Raw genomic sequence first — 16,989 nt, 5'->3', positions numbered from 1 at the left:
CCCCAAATAAAGAAGTGTTCCTAAGATCTCTACTAGACTACTCGTCAAATGACACAAAAAATCAACTCAACATTTTATACTCACCCTTCCTTCAGTATCAATCATTATTTCTGACATCTTAAAAGTGACTTTTGGATTTGCTGTGCCTTTAGAAAAAGACATAAATGAATAGTTATGTATATCCAAAATTATTGAAATTTTGCCAGCTCAATCCTCTTTACCCTTTAGTTAAGTCAGAATATTACAGAGTTACAGCTTTATTGGATAAGAATCTGAGACCTCCATTGCAAACTCATAGCTTTGAATAAGGGTATTAAAAAAAAAAAAAAAAAAAAAGAAGCTGCCTGCCCTAGCTGGTTTGACTCAGTGGGTTCAATTCCAGGTGCGTGCGGGAGGCAGCCAATTGATGTGTCTCTCATACTGATGTTTCTCTCTGTCTCTTCTCCTCCCTTCCACTCTCTCTAAAAAGCAATGGAAAAATATCCTTGGATGAGGATTAACAAGAAAAGGAAGGAAGGAAGAAGGAAGAAGGAAGGAAGGAAGGAAGGAAGGAAGGAAGGAAGGAAGGGAGGGAGGGAGGGAGGGAGGGAGGGAGGGAGGGAGGGAGGGAGGGAGGGAGGGAGGGAGGGAGGAAGGAAGGAAGGAAGGAAGGAAGGAAGAAAGGAAAGGAAAGAAAGGAAAGGAAAGAAAGGAAAGGAAAGGAAAGGAAAGGAAAGGAAAGGAAAGGAAAGGAAAGGAAAGGAAAGGAAAGGAAAGGAAAGGAAAGGAAAGGAAAGGAAAGGAAAGGAAAGGAAAGGAAAGGAAAGGAAAGAAAGGAAAGGAAAGAAAGGAAAGGAAAGAAAGGAAAGGGAAGAAAGGAAAGGGAAGAAAGGAAAGGGAAGAAAGGAAAGGAAAGAAAGGAAAGGAAAGAAAAGAAAGGAAGGAAGGAAAGAAAGGAAGGAAGGAAAGAAAGGAAAGAAAGAAAGGAAAGGAAAGAAAGGAAGGAAAGAAAGAAAGGAAAGAAAGAAAGAAAGAAAGAAAGGAAAGAAAGAAAGGAAAGAAAGAAAGGAAAGAAAGAAAGGAAAGAAAGAAAGGAAGAAAGGAAAGAAAGAACGGAAAGAAAGAACGGAAAGAAAGAACGGAAAGAAAGAACGGAAAGAAAGAACGGAAAGAAAGAACGGAAAGAAAGGAAAGAAAGAAAGGAAAGAAAGAAAGGAAAGAAAGAAAGGAAAGAAAGGAAAGAAAGGAAAGAAAGGAAAGAAAGAAAAGAAAGAAAAGAAAGAAAAGAAAGAAAAGAAAGAAAAGAAAGAAAAGAAAGAAAGAAAGAAAGAAAGAAAGAAACTGCCTGGTCTGGTAGCTCAGTTTGTTAGAGTGTTGTCCTGATAAAACAAGGTTGGGGGTTCAATCCCCAGTCAGGGCATATACAAGAATCAACCAATGAATGCATAAATAAGTGGAACAACAAATCAATGTATCTCTCTCCCTCTCTCCCTTCTTCTGTCTCTAAAATCAATTTAAGTAATAATAAAATAAGTAAATAAATAAAAAATAAAAAAAGAGGCTGAAAAATATCAAATTAGTATGAAATAAAGGGAAATTTTTTATCATTTTGAAATGCTGTAATCAGCAAAATGGGGAAAAATTACAAATTTATTAAGAACTTAACCCCTTGAAAATCTTTATTTTCTAACAAAGACATCTTTTTATTCATTCCTTGAAATAACCAGTTTTGTGCCCTTCTCCACCTTGGAAAAGAATTAAAATGGATCATCCTGTAATTTAAAAATCTACTTCAGTGACACTTAACCACCGATCCTTACTAAGGCTGTAAAATAACCAATGTTGACCATAACTTTGGATGATTGCAGATTTTTGTTTGGAATGTAGAAATGAGTAAATATAAATGTCAAAGGAATATAGTACCTGTTTTAGGATAACGAAATGAATCTGCCCTTCTTGTTTCCAACATAGGGGATGTAACATGAATAATTTCCACCTCAGATTCATCATTTTCTTCATACAAAATTCTAAGAATTTTGCTGCCACTGGGAGCTTAAAAGGAATTTAAATATTGAAAATTTAGAATTATTCCAGAAAGTAATCATAACTTACTATTCCCTCTAGTATTATATTTTCCAAGTGAAAAATAATTTTTATATAAAATACACTACTTATTGTGTATGAAAATATCACCCATCTTTTGCAGTAGCAAGGTGAGTTACTACTAAGCCATTTTTACTGGTTAACAATCGTTAACTCCTTTTGGAGGGCAAAACTGAAGATAATTATTAACATGCATTCCTTATTGAAAAATGAATTATATATAATTACAATTGTAATACTTCCTATAATGAAACAAATGCTATTTAAATAGAGCCCATTGTTTCTAATGGTTTCCCTAATTCATGTCAAAATCTTGCTCTAACATAGAATTATAGCAAAACATTTTACATCTTAAAATGTAAAAATCTAAGACATGGCTTAAAAATAAGTTTTTTTCATGATCCCTTAGAGAAGTGTTCAGATGCTAGCCATAACCCATTAGTGAGTCATGAAATCTCTTAATGGCTCATAACCAGCATTTTACAAATACAACAACAATAATATACATGAGCATGTTACACTTAAATACTGCTTCATGAAATTTATTTTCTAATCTTATACCCACAGAACATTGTACAATGTATTAGGTCAGAATGTAAAAGCAAACTTCTCACTGGGTCAGGGTCAGTCACTGCTTTAGAAAGCTGTTTCTCAGGCAGTAAAATAGTTGTAAATTCACTAAGAAAAAAAGAGAAAATTTGTGCCCTTTTTTCTGATCCATTAATACACTAATTGGGGTGTCTGTTCATACAGATTCTCTAATCAATACCAAGACCAGCTCCTAGATGAAAAACTGGCAAGGGGAATTGAATGAACTAAACCAATGAACCACAATATAATTGTTTTTTATTAGAATTCATTATGGTGGAATATAGCCTATACACTGAGTGGCCAGATTATTATGACCACCCCGTCAGTACTTCGTTGGGCCACCTTTTGCCTTCAATATGCAGCTATTCTTCTCGGCATTGACACGAGATGTTGAAAGGTGATGCGAGGAATCTGACACCATGCCTGATGAATAGCACTGTCCAGTTCTGTGAGATTTGATGGTTGTAGAACCAGCTGCCTGATGGCTCTTTTAACTTCGTCACACAAATGCTCAATTGGATTGCGATCTTGTGATTGTGGGGGCCACCTAAGCAAGGTAAGGTCTCCCTCATGTTCTTGAAACCACTCCTGCACAATACAAGCACTGTGGCATGGCACATTGTCTTGTTGGAAGAAGCCATTGCTATTGGGATACGCCATCAACATGATAGGATGAACTTATCAGCCATGATACTTAGGTATGTAGTGCTATTCAGATGTTGTTCCACACGAATTAAAGGGCCCAAATCATGCCAGGAAAACATGCCCCAAACCATAACACTGCCCCCACCAGCTTGAAGGGTTCTGCTCATGCATGTGGAGTGCATGCTTTCATGCTGTTTCCGCCAAATTCTCACTTTGCCATCTGCATGATGCAACTGGAAACGTGATTCATCGGACCACATGACTTTTTTCCAATGCTCGACTGTCCAATCCTTGTGTTCCTATGGAGACTTTTATGTTGGTAACTGCAGACAGCAAAGGTGTTCGAACAGGCCTTGGCTTCCATATCCCATACAATGCAGTGTACGGCTAATTTGCCTACAAACCTCAGGTGGTCATAATAATCTGGCCACACAGTGTGTGAGTGTGAGTGTGAGTGTGAGTGTGAGTGTGTGTGTGTGTGTGTGTGTGTGTGTGTGTGTGTGTGTTTTGTATATCCCACATTCAAAGGCTGTTAAATCGCGTTGTTTACCCATATCTTCAGAAAAAAATCACTTCTGTCATGGTAAACAACCTGCTTCCCTATTTATAATGGTCTGGCCCTCTAGCAACTTCAGTGCAAAATTATAGCTAATTTGTCTACAAATGTCAGGTGGTCATAATAATCTGGCCACTCAGTGTATATTGCATCATATATTGATGTGTATTACACTGAACATACAAACACATCAATATGAGGGGGTAAACACTGTAGCCTTTGCATTCTCTATAATCTCTACAGAGAGATCCTAAACGGCAAAATCTTGGTATTGTGATGTACAGAAATGGAGAAGAGTATTAAACCATATTTAAGAATAATAGCCGAAACCGGTTTGGCTCAGTGGATAGAGCGTCGGCCTGCGGACTGAAAGGTCCCAGGTTCGATTCCGGTCAAGGGCATGTGCCTGGGTTGCGGGCACATCCCCAGTGGGAGATGTGCAGGAGGCAGCTGATTGATGTTTCTCTCTCATCGATGTTTCTAACGCTCTATCTCTCTCCCTTCCTCTCTGTAAAAAATCAATAAAATATATATTTTAAAAAAAAAAAGAATAATAAACAGCCCTAACCGGTTTGGCTCAGTGGATAGAGCGTCAGCCTGTGGACTGAAGGGTCCCAAGTTCGATTCCGGTCAAGGGCATGTACCTGGGTTGCGGCACATCCCCAGTGGGGAGTGTGCAGGAGGCAGCTGAATCGATGTTACTCTCTCATCAATGTTTCTAACTCTCTATCCCTCTCCCTTCCTCTCTGTAAAAAATCAATAAAATAGATTTAAAAATAATAATAATAATAAACAAACAAACACTAGTAGAATCCAATCTTCATCACTTCAGAATCTACTAATCAAGATTTAGAATCTGTACACTTAATTGGTAGTTGAACTTCATAATACTTTAATTGACCTATATTATTTTGAACCCCCTTACTTGTTTCAGCTTCTGGACACCACCAATAGCCAGAATATCTATCAAATTCTTCTTGAAGAACAAAGGTAGCAACTCCAGCTGATCTGGGATCCTCTTCCATGTTGGCTAGCTCTAGACAAACATAAAAGGCAAAATTATCACAGGAGATTCTCTACCTTTTCATGGGTATAAAGCAGAATGATTCCGTTTCTTTTGAAAGGCAGCAGTAGTATAGAGGTGAACTCTGGAGCCACAGAGACTGAATTCAAATAATTTACTGTCTGACCTTAGACAAATCACCCAATCTCATTCCACTGAAGTATTCCATTTGTCAACGGAAATAAGAATCTACCTTTTAAGGTTGTTATGAAGATCAAATGAATTAATTCACATAAAGCACTTAGAACAAAGCCTAAACCATAATTTGTGCTCCATAAACGTTATTTTCCAATTTAGCTAAAATGATGGGAAAAAAGAACACTACAAAAGATCATGCTAACTTGTAACTCTCCTATACAGAGAAGTATATTCTTAGACAGAGAATGGGTCTTACAGATCAGGTAATTCATGGTTCCCCCTCCCTTCCCTCGCTGCTCTTCAAACAGAGCAGCTCAGCTTTTATCTATTTTACACTTAAAGTTTCCTATAAATAGTTAGAAGAGAACTTGTGCTTTAAAAACAAAAATGATCAAAACACAAAGCCTTAATTATGTAAGATTTCATGACATGGGGAAATGCTTACAATACCCTTGAATTTAAAAAAAAGCATATTACTGAATAGCATGTATACTGTGATTCCATTTATCAAAATGTTAAACATATATGTAAAAAGGTATTGGGCCGGGCTGGCGTGGCTCAGTGGTTGAGCATCAACCTATGAACCAGGAAGTCACGGTTCAATTCCTACTCAGGGCACATGCCTGGGTTGTGGGCTCAGTCCCCAGTGTGGGGCCTTCAGGTGGCAGCCATTCAATGATTCTCTCTTATCATTGATGTTTCTATCTCTCGCTCCCTCTCCCTTCCTCTCTGAAATGAATAAAAATATATTTTTTAAAAATGTATTGGGATGTAAACCAAAATGTGGTTTTCTCCATATAGTAAGACTATGGACAAGCTTTTAAAAAAATGCTTTATAATTTATAAAACCTTAAGTGTACCTTTTGCTTTTGAAAAATGCATACACTTGTATAACGACATCCTATCAAGACACAGAATACTTCCAATACTCCAGAATGTTTTCTCATGCCCCTTCCCAGTCAATGTCCATTTCTGCCCAGAAGGAACTGTTGATCTGATTTCTATCATCATAGGTTAGTTCTGCATATTCTAGAATACCATATTAATGAAATCATACAGGGGAGTAGAGGTGGGGGATTTACAAAAAAAGAACTCATAGACATGGACAACAGTGTGGTGATGGCAGGGGTTAAAGGGAATGGGTGGAGATGGAAGAGGGCACAGAAGGGGTAAATGGTGATGGAAAAAATAAAACTAATTTACCCTAAATAATAAAAGGCTTATATGAAAATTGACCGAAAGGCAGAACGACCGGTCACTATGACGTGCACTGACCACCAGGGGGCAGACGCTCAACATAGGAGCTGCCCCCTGGTGGTCAGTGCACTCCCACAGGGGGAGCGTCACTCAGTCAGAAGCCGGGCTCACGGCTGGCGAGCACAATGGCAGTGGTGGGAGCCTCTCCCGCCTCCACAGCAGCATTAAGGATGTCCTACTGCCAGCTTAGGCCCGCTCCCTAAGCCATCAGTCAGACATCCCCCAAGGGCTCCCAGGCTGCGAGAGGGCACAGGCCAGGCTGAAGGATCTCCCTCCAAGTGCACAATTTTTGTGCACTGGGCCTCTAGTATTTAAAAATAAATCATATAGTACCTATTTGTGTCTGTCTGTTTTTGAAATTCATCAATGTTGTTGCATCAACATTACGTTGTATCAATGTATCGATAATTCCTTCCTGTTTATTGCTGAATAATATTCCATTGTATACCACAGTTCTTTATACATTTATCTCTTAATGGACATCTGGGCTGCTTCCAATTTTTGAGTATTATGAAGAAAGATGCTGTGACCATTCTTTTTTTCTTTTCTTTCTTTTTTTTTTTTTTTTTAAATATATTTTATTGATTTTTTACAGAGAGGAAGGGAGAGAGATAGAGAGCTAGAAACATCGATGAGAGAGAAACATCAATCAGCTGCCTCCCGCACATCTCCCACTGGGGATATGCCCGCAACCCAGGTACATGCCCTTGACCGGAATCGAACCTGGGACCCTTCAGTCCACAGGCCGACGCTCTATCCACTGAGCCAAACCGGTTTCGGCTCTTTTTTCTTTTTAATATTTTTACAAATTGATTCCAGAGAGGAAGATCAAGAGATAGAAACATAGCTGAAACCGGTTTTGCTCAGTGGATAGAGCGTCGGCTTGCGGACTGAAGGGTCCCAGGTTCGATTCGGGTCAAGGGCATGTGCCTGGGTTGTGGGCACGTCCCCAGTAGGAGATGTGCAGGAGGCGGCTGATCGATGTTTCTCTCTTATCGATGTTTCTAACTCTCTATCTCTCTCCCTTCCTCTCTGTAAAAAATCAATAAAATATATTAAAAAAAAAAAGAGAGATAGAAACATCAATGATGAGAATCATTGATTGACTGTCTTCTATACACGCCCTACTGGGGATTGAGCCTACAACCTGGGCAAGTACCCTGACTGTCCCAACCAGAAATCAAACTATGACCTCCTGGTTCATAGGTCCACACTCTACCACTGAGCCACACTGGTCAGACGCACTATGATCATTTTTGTATAAGAATCTTTGTCGCTCTTTGAGGAAGATGTGGTCGCAGCTGCAGCAGATTTCTGTTACACCCACTCCTGGTTCTGATTCACTGTTGTTCGCTCTTGCAGAGGAACAAGTGGGTCAGGAAGCAGACCCACAGCCATGGCTTTTAAAGATACAAGATATGCACCCATGGAACCAGAGGTGGCAATCCACCAAATTAAAATTACTCTAACCAGCCACAACACAAAATATTTGGAGAACGTGTGTGCTGACTTGACCAAAGGTTGCCAATGAAAAGAATCACAAAGTGCAAGGATCAGTTCAGATGACTACCAAGACTCTAAGAATCATTAGAAAACCTCCCTGTGGGGAAGGTTCTTAGACTTGGAATAGTTTTCAGATGAGGATCCATAAGCAACTCATTGACTTACACAGTCCTTCTGAGGTTGTTAAGATTATTTATATCAGTATTAAGCTGGAAGGGGGAGGGGGAGGGAATACAATAACTAGTACATAATGAGTGCTCAAAGTTTATTGAAGCATAAAATAATTGCCAAGCTTTCCAACTTAGATACACTAATTACTAACCTAACCTTTCAACTGCCATTGGTAGCTGTTCTGATTCCATGATTACAAATGGAGACCCATTAAACACCAAAAAAATGTACTTTTTACTTAAAAGTTTCCCTATTCCACACTCTTTTCTCTATCCTGTGCTCCACTTTTAGGCCGTAAAACCTGAATAATTCCAACAGTCAAGCTTTGGTATCCCTGTCTCTAGTCTTGTGCTTCTCAAATATAACTTCCAAAAGTACCTGAAACAATTTATCTACGATATAATTCTGACCATACCACTCAATTGCTAGAACTTTCCAATGGACTGCCACATCATAATAAAGACCATGTTCATTTACATGACATAAAGTCTACCCTTGTCGTGGCTTTTTTTTTTAAAGTATATTTTATTGATTTTAGAGAGGAAGGGAGAGATAGAAACATCAATGATGAGAAAGAATCATTAACTGGCTGCCTCCTGCACGCCCCCCTACTGGGGATCGAGCCTGCAACCCAGGCATGTGCCCTTGGCCGGAATCGAACCCACTCTTCAGTCTGAAGGCCGATGCTCCATCCATTGAGCCAAACCAGCTAGGGCAGTGATGGCTCTGACACGCGAACTCATTTTTTTGGTTGATTTCTCTTTGTTAAATGGCATTTAAATATATAAAATAAATATCAAAAATATAAGTCTTTGTTTTACTATGGTTGCAAATATCAAAAAATTTCTATATGTGACACGGCAGCAGAGTTAAGTTAGGGTTTTTCAAAATGCTGACACGCCGAGCTCAAAAGGCTCGCCATCACTGAGCTAGGGCCTGGCTTTTCTTATCTGCCAGTTTTATCTACCCCCACTCACACCCCTGGCTTTAGGATCATAACTGCTTCTAACTCCTTGCACATACACAGTGCCTTCTGCATCAAGACCTTTCTCACAGCCCCTTCACCTGAAGTGTACTGGCTACTGTACTGTACAATTATACAACATTAGTTCCTGCCACATTGTCTGGTACACAAGAACTTAATGTATCTTTGTTGATTGACTAATAGAACAGATTTCTTGACTCCTAATTCAGTGGTCTTTCTATCAATGTAAATTGTTCAGGAAAAGGCTTCTTCTATAATATTGATTATCCTAATGAAGAAAAAATGTTTGCGGTCAATACACTACTATATTCTAAAATAACTTATTAAGGAATATGCCTAATAAATCAACTTTGTGAACATTAGATTAAGAAAAAGTTGGACTAATGAATTTTCAAAGTGACCATTCTTCATTATGAAGTTTATTCTTAAGCTGTTTCACAAGTTCAAAGAAAAAGCAATACAGTATTTCCCATCTTTCATTTGTATGAAAAGCTTCAGAGGAAAACATCCACATCTTTTCTGTACTTTGAGTACTGCATACTATTATTATAGTCACTTCAATAAAAATTAAGTATCTCCACAAACACACAGGTACACAAAGTTCTGTTTTTCCTATTATGACAAAATAACTAAGTAGACTCTCCAAGAAGGGGAGACAAACATTCAGATAGTTCTTACAGTATTAATTTTTCCTGTTTGTTTTCCAAAGACAGGATTAATTTTTAAATTAAAATTTTATTTTAAGAAGAACAGTCTGGGGAATTCTCGCAGTCTCATTTGGCTAAAAGAACAATCACATTAAGGGTGCTACTGTTGTGCTGTCTGGAAATGAACATTAAAACACAAGGCAGCATAGCCGAGCCTATGTGGCTCAGCAGTTGTGTGATGACCCATGAACCAGGAGGTGACGGTTCGATTCCCAGTTAGGGCACATGCCTGGGTTGTGGGTTCCCCAGTAGGGGGCTGTAGGAGGCAGACGATCAGTGATTCTCTCTCATCATTGATGTTTCTATCTCTCTCTCTCCTTTTCCCTTCCTCTCTGAAATCAATAAAAACATAAAGCACACACACACAAAACAAGGCAGCATTAAACAGGTGATACATACCACTTATCCTCTGCATGTTTTTCTTTTTAAATTTTAAAGATTTGAATTTAAAATACAAAGATCACCTAGTTTACTTCATTTTCAAAACAAAAGCAAATTACATTTTAAAAAGCTTTTCAGAAAAGTGGATTTGAAGAACTATCATTACCATTGTGCACATAGGTTAGCCTTCTTTCTTCTCTGGTTACAATGTTGGATATCCAAATATCATTGCTATGTATAAATGCAATCCAGTCTGGATCAGCTGGGCATAATTTTGGATCCATCCTAATGTTGGGACAACTAGTCTCCACTAAATTGGGCCGTAAGGGTTGTTGCTAGAAAAGTAAACAACATTTTAAGGAAAGTGTCAGGTTGATATATACATACTTGTTTGCCAGCACCCTTCCTATAAAATGAACAATAATTCCAAGTAAAATGTCAACTAAGACAATTGCTCCCCAGAAAAATATATTTCATATGCCTTAACTTATTAGGAAGGACTCATTTTTTTAAAAACTATGAATTAGAAATCCAAGGGTAATAGGAACTTCATAAATTTTATTATCCAAATCTGTTTAATAGGATAGTTATTATTTATAAATAACTTATTTTTTACTTATTAAACATTTCAAATTAACTTTAACAATATAATTTGCTCATCGAAAAATGTAATGAAAGCCAGAATCATCGCAATTCTATCAAAAGAACAGCTCTACTAGCACATAAAAAATTGCTTGGAATAAAACCAAACATTTAAAACCATTTATTAAGATGAATTAAGCTTATAAGGGAACCAAAATAGATTGCTTTGTGATAATATTGTCCTCCCAACCCCACTCCTCAGCACTTACTCAGAAAGTGGGCACTGATGTCCTTTACTATATATATCCTCCTAATAATATAGCAAGTGGTTTTAGCATTTTAAAAATTTATATTAATGTCACTAGAAAAATTAGTAACTCCTAAAATTAAAAATTAATACTCAAGTTTGTTTTCTTTGCCACTAAATTATTTAGTTAATGGGTAAACAGAATATTTTGGTTTAATTACCTTTCTGATTTGGGTGCAAATAACTCTTAGGACCCCAAAACACATTTAATAAGTAGCAACAGCAACTTACAGTAAATCCTTGTGGCCCTCCATCTTTTACGTGATATATTCCACTACCAGCTTGAAAGAGAAATGTTCCACTTCCTTGGTGATAATCATAAGAAGCAATTCCAACTGTTCCAATGCGTTTTCTTTCTCTTAACAGTTCTTCTTCTCGAGAATACATTCCATAGTCCAGTGTTGCCTAAGGCAAAAGAAAAGAGAAATCACCTATTCAGTGTTCTGAAAGCTTGCTTTTTGCTTTTAGAACTGAAATTCTAGCATCTCCAATATTACTGAGTCTACATTTTGAGTGACCCCAAAATTTGGCAGCAACTTTAAGCAGAGTAATTTGAGGAAGTCTGCTGAAAGATTTCTTGGTAAAAGGTCTTTAGATGATTGTTATATATGTTAAAGAATGAGAGTTACATCTCATCACTTTGGTTTGGCATTCAAGATCTTCTACATCACCGAAATGTAACTTGCTGATTTTACATGCAGTTAAGAGCACAGACTTTGAAGTCAAATTGTTTGAATCTAGGCTTTGACCCTAATTAGAAGCCTGACTTTGAGCAAGCAGCTTAATTTCTTCAAAAAGTAATTTTCCTCACTTTCAAAATAATAAATCATCTACTTATGCTTTGTGAAAATTAACTGAGATAAAATTATGTAAAGTGTTTAGCACAATGACTGGCCCAGAATAAGTTCTCAATATCAGCTGTCATTAGTACCTTTCCACAACATCTACTAATAATCCTATCCTATCTAATAAAAGAGAAACATGGTAATTAGCCATACGTCCGCTACCCTTCCCATTGGCTTATCAGGGCGATATGCAAATTAACTGCCAGCCAAGATGGCAGCCAGGCAGCTTGAAACTAACATGAGGCTGGCTTGCTTCAGTGACGGAGGACTCCAATGTTCCCCGCCTGCCTTGCCAGCCTCTGAGCTTGCAGTTTGAAACAAATTGTTACAAATATAGAAGCTAAACAAAACCCCAGAAACCTGCTTTCAGCGAGCCAGGATCTCAGAGCTGGAGTTGATACAGTGTTTCGATTATAGAACCCAAACAAACCAGATACCTGCTTTCAGCAGCAGAGGCCTCAGAGCTGGAGCCAGAGCTAAAGTTGGCCCAGAATAAAAGAAAAAAAGGAGCAGTTGGGAGCTTTAGTCACCCGCCAGCCTGAAAACAGCCCTCAGCCCCTCACCCAGACTGGCCGGGAACCCCAGTGGGGACCCCCACCCTGAAGGGTGTGTGACTAGCTGCAAACAGCCATCATCCCCTCACCCAGGCTGGCCAGGCACCCCAGTGGGGACCCCCACCCTGATCCACGACACCCTTCAGGGCAAACCAGCCAGCCCCCGCCCATGCACCAGGCCTCTATCCTATATAGTAAAAGGGTAATATGCCTCCCAGTACCAGGATCATCGGAGCCCCGAGGCCTCCTGGCACCGGGATCAGTGTGACAGGGGGCAGCGCCCAAACCCCGATTGCCCTGCGGCTGTGTGTGTGACAGGGGGCGGGGCCACAACTTCCCTATCCACCCTGCTCTGTTCGTGACAGGGGAAGGCGCCCCAACCCCCTGATCAGCCCTGCTCTGTGCCTGATAGGGGGGAGCTCCCCAACCCCCTGATCGCCCTGCGGCTCTGTGTGTGACAGCATGCAGAGCCCCAACCCCCTGATCGGCCCTGTTTTGAGTGTGACAGGGTGCGGCGCCCCAACCCCCCGCCACGGGCCCTGCTCTGTGTGTGACGGGGTAGAGCCATAACCTCCCCATCGGCCCTGCCCTGAGTGTGAGAGTGGCGGCGCCCCAACCCCCTGATCGGCCCTGCTCTGTGGGTGATAGAGGGCGGCGCCCCAATCCCCTGATTGGCCCTACTCTGTGAGTGACAGGGGGGAGCTCCCCAACCCCCCGATTGACCCTGCTCTGTGCCTGACAGGGGGCAGAGCCCCAACCCCCTGATTGGCCCTGCTCTGTGCATGACAGGGGGTGGCGCCGCAACCTCCCCAGCGACCCTGCCTTGAGTGTGACAGGGGGCGGTGCCCCAACCCCCCAATCGGCCCTACCCTGAGGGTGGCATCACAACCTCCCAATCCACCCTGCTCTGTGCATGACAGGGTGAGGCGCCCCAACTCCCCAATCGGCCCTGCTCTGAGCCCGACCAGGGGCTGCACCTAGGGATTGGGCCTGCCCTCTGCCACACGGGAGCAGGCCTAAGCCAGCAGGTCGTTATCTCCCGAGGGGTCCCAGACTGCGAGAGGGCACAGGCCGGGCTGAGGGGCCCTCCCACCCCCCTGAATGCACAAATTTTTGTGCACCGGGCCTCTAGTCCTATATAATAAAAGGCTAATTGCAAATAGACCAAACGGCAGAACGACTGGTCACTATGACATGCACTAACCACCAGGGGGCAGACGCTCAATGCAGGAGCTGTCCCCTGGTGGTCAGTGCACTCCCCCAGGGGGAGTGCCGCTCAGCCAGAAGCCCTGAGCTGGGTTCACAGCTGGCAAGTGCAGCGGTGGTGGCGGGAGCCTCTCCCACCTCTGTGGCAGTGCTAAGGATGTCCAATTGACAGCTTAGGCCTGCTCCCCGCAGGGGAACTGTCAGTCAGAAACCCCCCAAGGCTCCCAGACTGAGAGAGGGTGTAGGCTGGGATGAGGGACTACCCCACCCCCCAAGTGCACGAATTTCATGCACCAAGCCTCTAGTCCTCTAATAAGCCCCTAGATCAGGTTGGTCACATCACTGATGTAAAACCTAACATGTGATGTTTTGCTTCCTGGCCTTTGTCCCTGCCATTTCCCCCCCTTGAAAGGGTATTTTTCTTTCTACCCACCCAAGTTTTAACGATACCCCAAAACCTTGGCTCTAATTCAACCTTGGCCAGGAAAGCTTCCTGATGCATTACAGTGTATAGTGGTGATCTCGTCTTTGAAATTTATGTAAGAGTTACTGTCTCGCCGAAACCGGTCTGGCTCAGTGGATAGAGCGTCGGCCTGCGGACTGAAAGGTCCCAACTGAAGGGTCCCAGGTTCGATTCCGGTCAAGGGCATGTGCCTTGGTTGCGGGCACATCCCCAGTAGGAGATGTGCAGGAGGCAGCTGATCGATGTTTCTCTCTCATCGATGTTTCTAACTCTCTATCTCTCTCCCTTCCTCTCTGTAAAAAATCAATAAAATATATTAAAAAAAAAAAAAGAGTTACTGTCTCTTTTACTCATTTGGCTATGGTTTGGTTTTTCACTTTTTTCAGTATTTCTGAGTAGAAATAAGTTTTAAAAAGCATAAAAAACTTGAGAGCAGAATCTGTCATTTTGTTTTCCTAACTATAGTATCTGTTAAAATCTTTCAAAAGAATATTTGTAATTAATGACTGATGATGATGAGAGTTTTCCCAAGCTAGAAATATCATTTGACACACATATAAAATACAAAAAGAAATATAAGGAAAACAAATCTAGTAAGTGCTAACTTCAAAAAATTGCATCTCGCCCTGACCGGTTTGGCTCAGTGGATAGAGCATCGGTCTGCGGACTGAAGGGTCCCAGGTTCAATTCCGGTCAAGGTCAGGTACCTTGGTTGCAGGCACATCCCCAGTAGGGAGTGTGCAGGAAGCAGCTAATCAATGTTTCTCTCTCATCGATGTTTCTAACACTCTATCCGTCTCCCTTCCTCTCTGTAAAAAAATCAATAAAATATATTTTAAAAAAAATTGCATCTCATACATTTGCTCACTCACTAAGAGCTCTTCACACTTTGAGTTTGATAAAAGAAAACAGACATGGTTTCTGCTATCTATATATGTATCTATAAATATAAAAGCCCATCGACCAGAATGGTGGAACAACTGGTCGCTATAACGTGCACGGCGGCGGCCAACCAGCCTGATCTGGGTCCCGATCGGACCCCCTCAATCTTCCACAGGCCCTCCCCCAGGCCAGCCCCGCCCCAAATTGCCCTACCTCCACCCCCACCCCAATCAGTGGCAGGGCTGGCCAGCCAACCGCCCACAGCCCATCCTCCCGGCGGGCCCCGCCAACAGCCCTGCCCCTGATCCCTCCCCCCGCCCCCATCAGGGATGGGACCAGCTGGCCAACCACCCGCAGCCTCTCCCCCTGCCATCAGCCCCCATAGGGGCGGGCTGGCTGGACCCCACCCGTGCATGAATTCATGCACTGGGCCTCTACTCAAAGAATAATACTTTAAAAAGAGGTCTAGCCCTTGCCCATGTGTCTAAGTGTTAGAGAGCCAGCCCCTGCACTGAGGGCTTGCAGGTTCAATTCCAGGGCACATACCTGGATTGCAGGTTTGATCCCTGGCCCTGGTCAGGGTGCAGATAGGAGGCAACCAATCAATGTATCTCTATCACATTGATGTCTGTCCCTATCTCTGTCTCTGTCTCTCTCCTTCTAATCCTCCCTCCCTCCCTTTAATTCTCTCTAAATATATCCCATGAGGATTAACAACAACACCAAAAGAAAACTAGACAAGTTGCAGGCATGTACCACTCCAAAATTAAGCCAGCACACTGAAAGTAAACATTGTTTTCAAAAATGGCAAGTACAGATACGTACTTGCAAACCCAAAATAATGTTAGGTGAGGTTGAAAAAAAGACAACCTTGGAATCCTGGTAAAAACTCAGATAGTTTGTTATTTTATTCATTGTATCGTATTGCTTTTTTATTAATGTTTAATTATATTTGTATACATTTGTATGTGTGTGTTAGGCTTCAATAGAAAAAAACTCACATATTCTATGAACATATAGTTTTATTGATTCTGATCTTTTGTTTTAAATATTTCTGAAGACTTTCCATAAAATAAAAGCCAAGAGCAATTCTGACTATACATTTTAATTTCTCCCCTCTTATTCTCCTTGAATGTCACCAGACTTGATCTCTGCTTAATATGTCTTAATGTTTAGTAATCAGAACATAAGAAATTTCAGAGCTAAGAAATTAACTTTCACAAGAGAACTGTATTTATAACTTTGTGATTATAAAATTTGTTATTTGAAAGAATAACAAGCAAGATGATAAAAAGAACACTGAAAAAGATTGAGAAAAAAAGGTTAGCATTAACCAGATATTAAAAATTAAAACATGAATAAACAGAATGAACAATGTTAGAGAACAAAAAAATCCAAAACAGACAACTGATATTTTAACACATTGCGTACCGCATAGAAATCTCTAAGACATACGCCAGGGACCGCACGTTTTTGGGCCAACTGCACGTTATTTAAATCATCATAATGCACTTTAGGTGTTGTTTTTCAATAATTATAACATTTTTATTTACAAAAACAATTAAACAATTAAAGTTCCTAGTACTTTTTTAACGTATGGTACTGCATAAAACATTTTCCTCTATAAAGAGGGACCAAACAAAATTTACATAAGTATCTAGATTCGCTCCTTTTTCCATGGGCGTGAAAAACGAGAACACTCGTGAGCGGTCCTTAACAGATGGCGTGCGAAACACGAGAAACCTCCTGAGCGGTATGAAATGTGTTAAATCAGTTGGAATTACTGCATAATCATATACAAAAAGATAACACTGGGCCCTAGCTGGTTTGACTTAGTGGATAAGAGTGTCAGCCTGCGGACTGAAGGGTCCCAGGTTCGATTCCCATCAAGGGCACATGCCTGGGTTGCGGGCTCGATCCCCAGTAGAGGGCATGCAGGAGGCAGCCAATCAATGATCCTCTCTCATCGATGTTTCTATCTCTCTTCCCTCTCCCTTCCTCTCTAAAATCAATAACAATATATTTTTAAAAAGAAAAGAAAGATAACACTGGATCTACTGTTCACATATTC

The 16,989-nt window shown here is 41.0% G+C and overlaps 1 protein-coding gene across 9 annotated transcripts in view; it reads right to left on the bottom strand.

Annotated features, from left to right (window-relative positions):
• DPP8 (dipeptidyl peptidase 8) overlaps window positions 1-16,989 on the bottom strand; it is a 71,870-nt gene that overhangs the window by 40,435 nt on the left and 14,446 nt on the right. For all 9 annotated transcript variants that reach the window (XM_059697821.1, XM_059697811.1, XM_059697848.1 and 6 more), the window contains 5 exons: window positions 11,200-11,373; window positions 10,246-10,414; window positions 4,800-4,910; window positions 1,903-2,031; window positions 85-146 (listed from right to left, as the gene is read on the bottom strand). In XM_059697821.1, coding sequence (XP_059553804.1) covers window positions 85-146; window positions 1,903-2,031; window positions 4,800-4,910; window positions 10,246-10,414; window positions 11,200-11,373 — 645 coding nt within the window. The remainder of the gene's footprint in view (window positions 1-84; window positions 147-1,902; window positions 2,032-4,799; window positions 4,911-10,245; window positions 10,415-11,199; window positions 11,374-16,989) is intronic.

Source organism: Myotis daubentonii, chromosome 1 (genome assembly GCF_963259705.1).
Source record: "Myotis daubentonii chromosome 1, mMyoDau2.1, whole genome shotgun sequence".
NCBI lineage: Eukaryota > Metazoa > Chordata > Mammalia > Chiroptera > Vespertilionidae > Myotis > Myotis daubentonii.
Note: the sequence above shows the minus strand (reverse complement) of the source record. Positions and strands in the feature narration are given on the sequence as shown.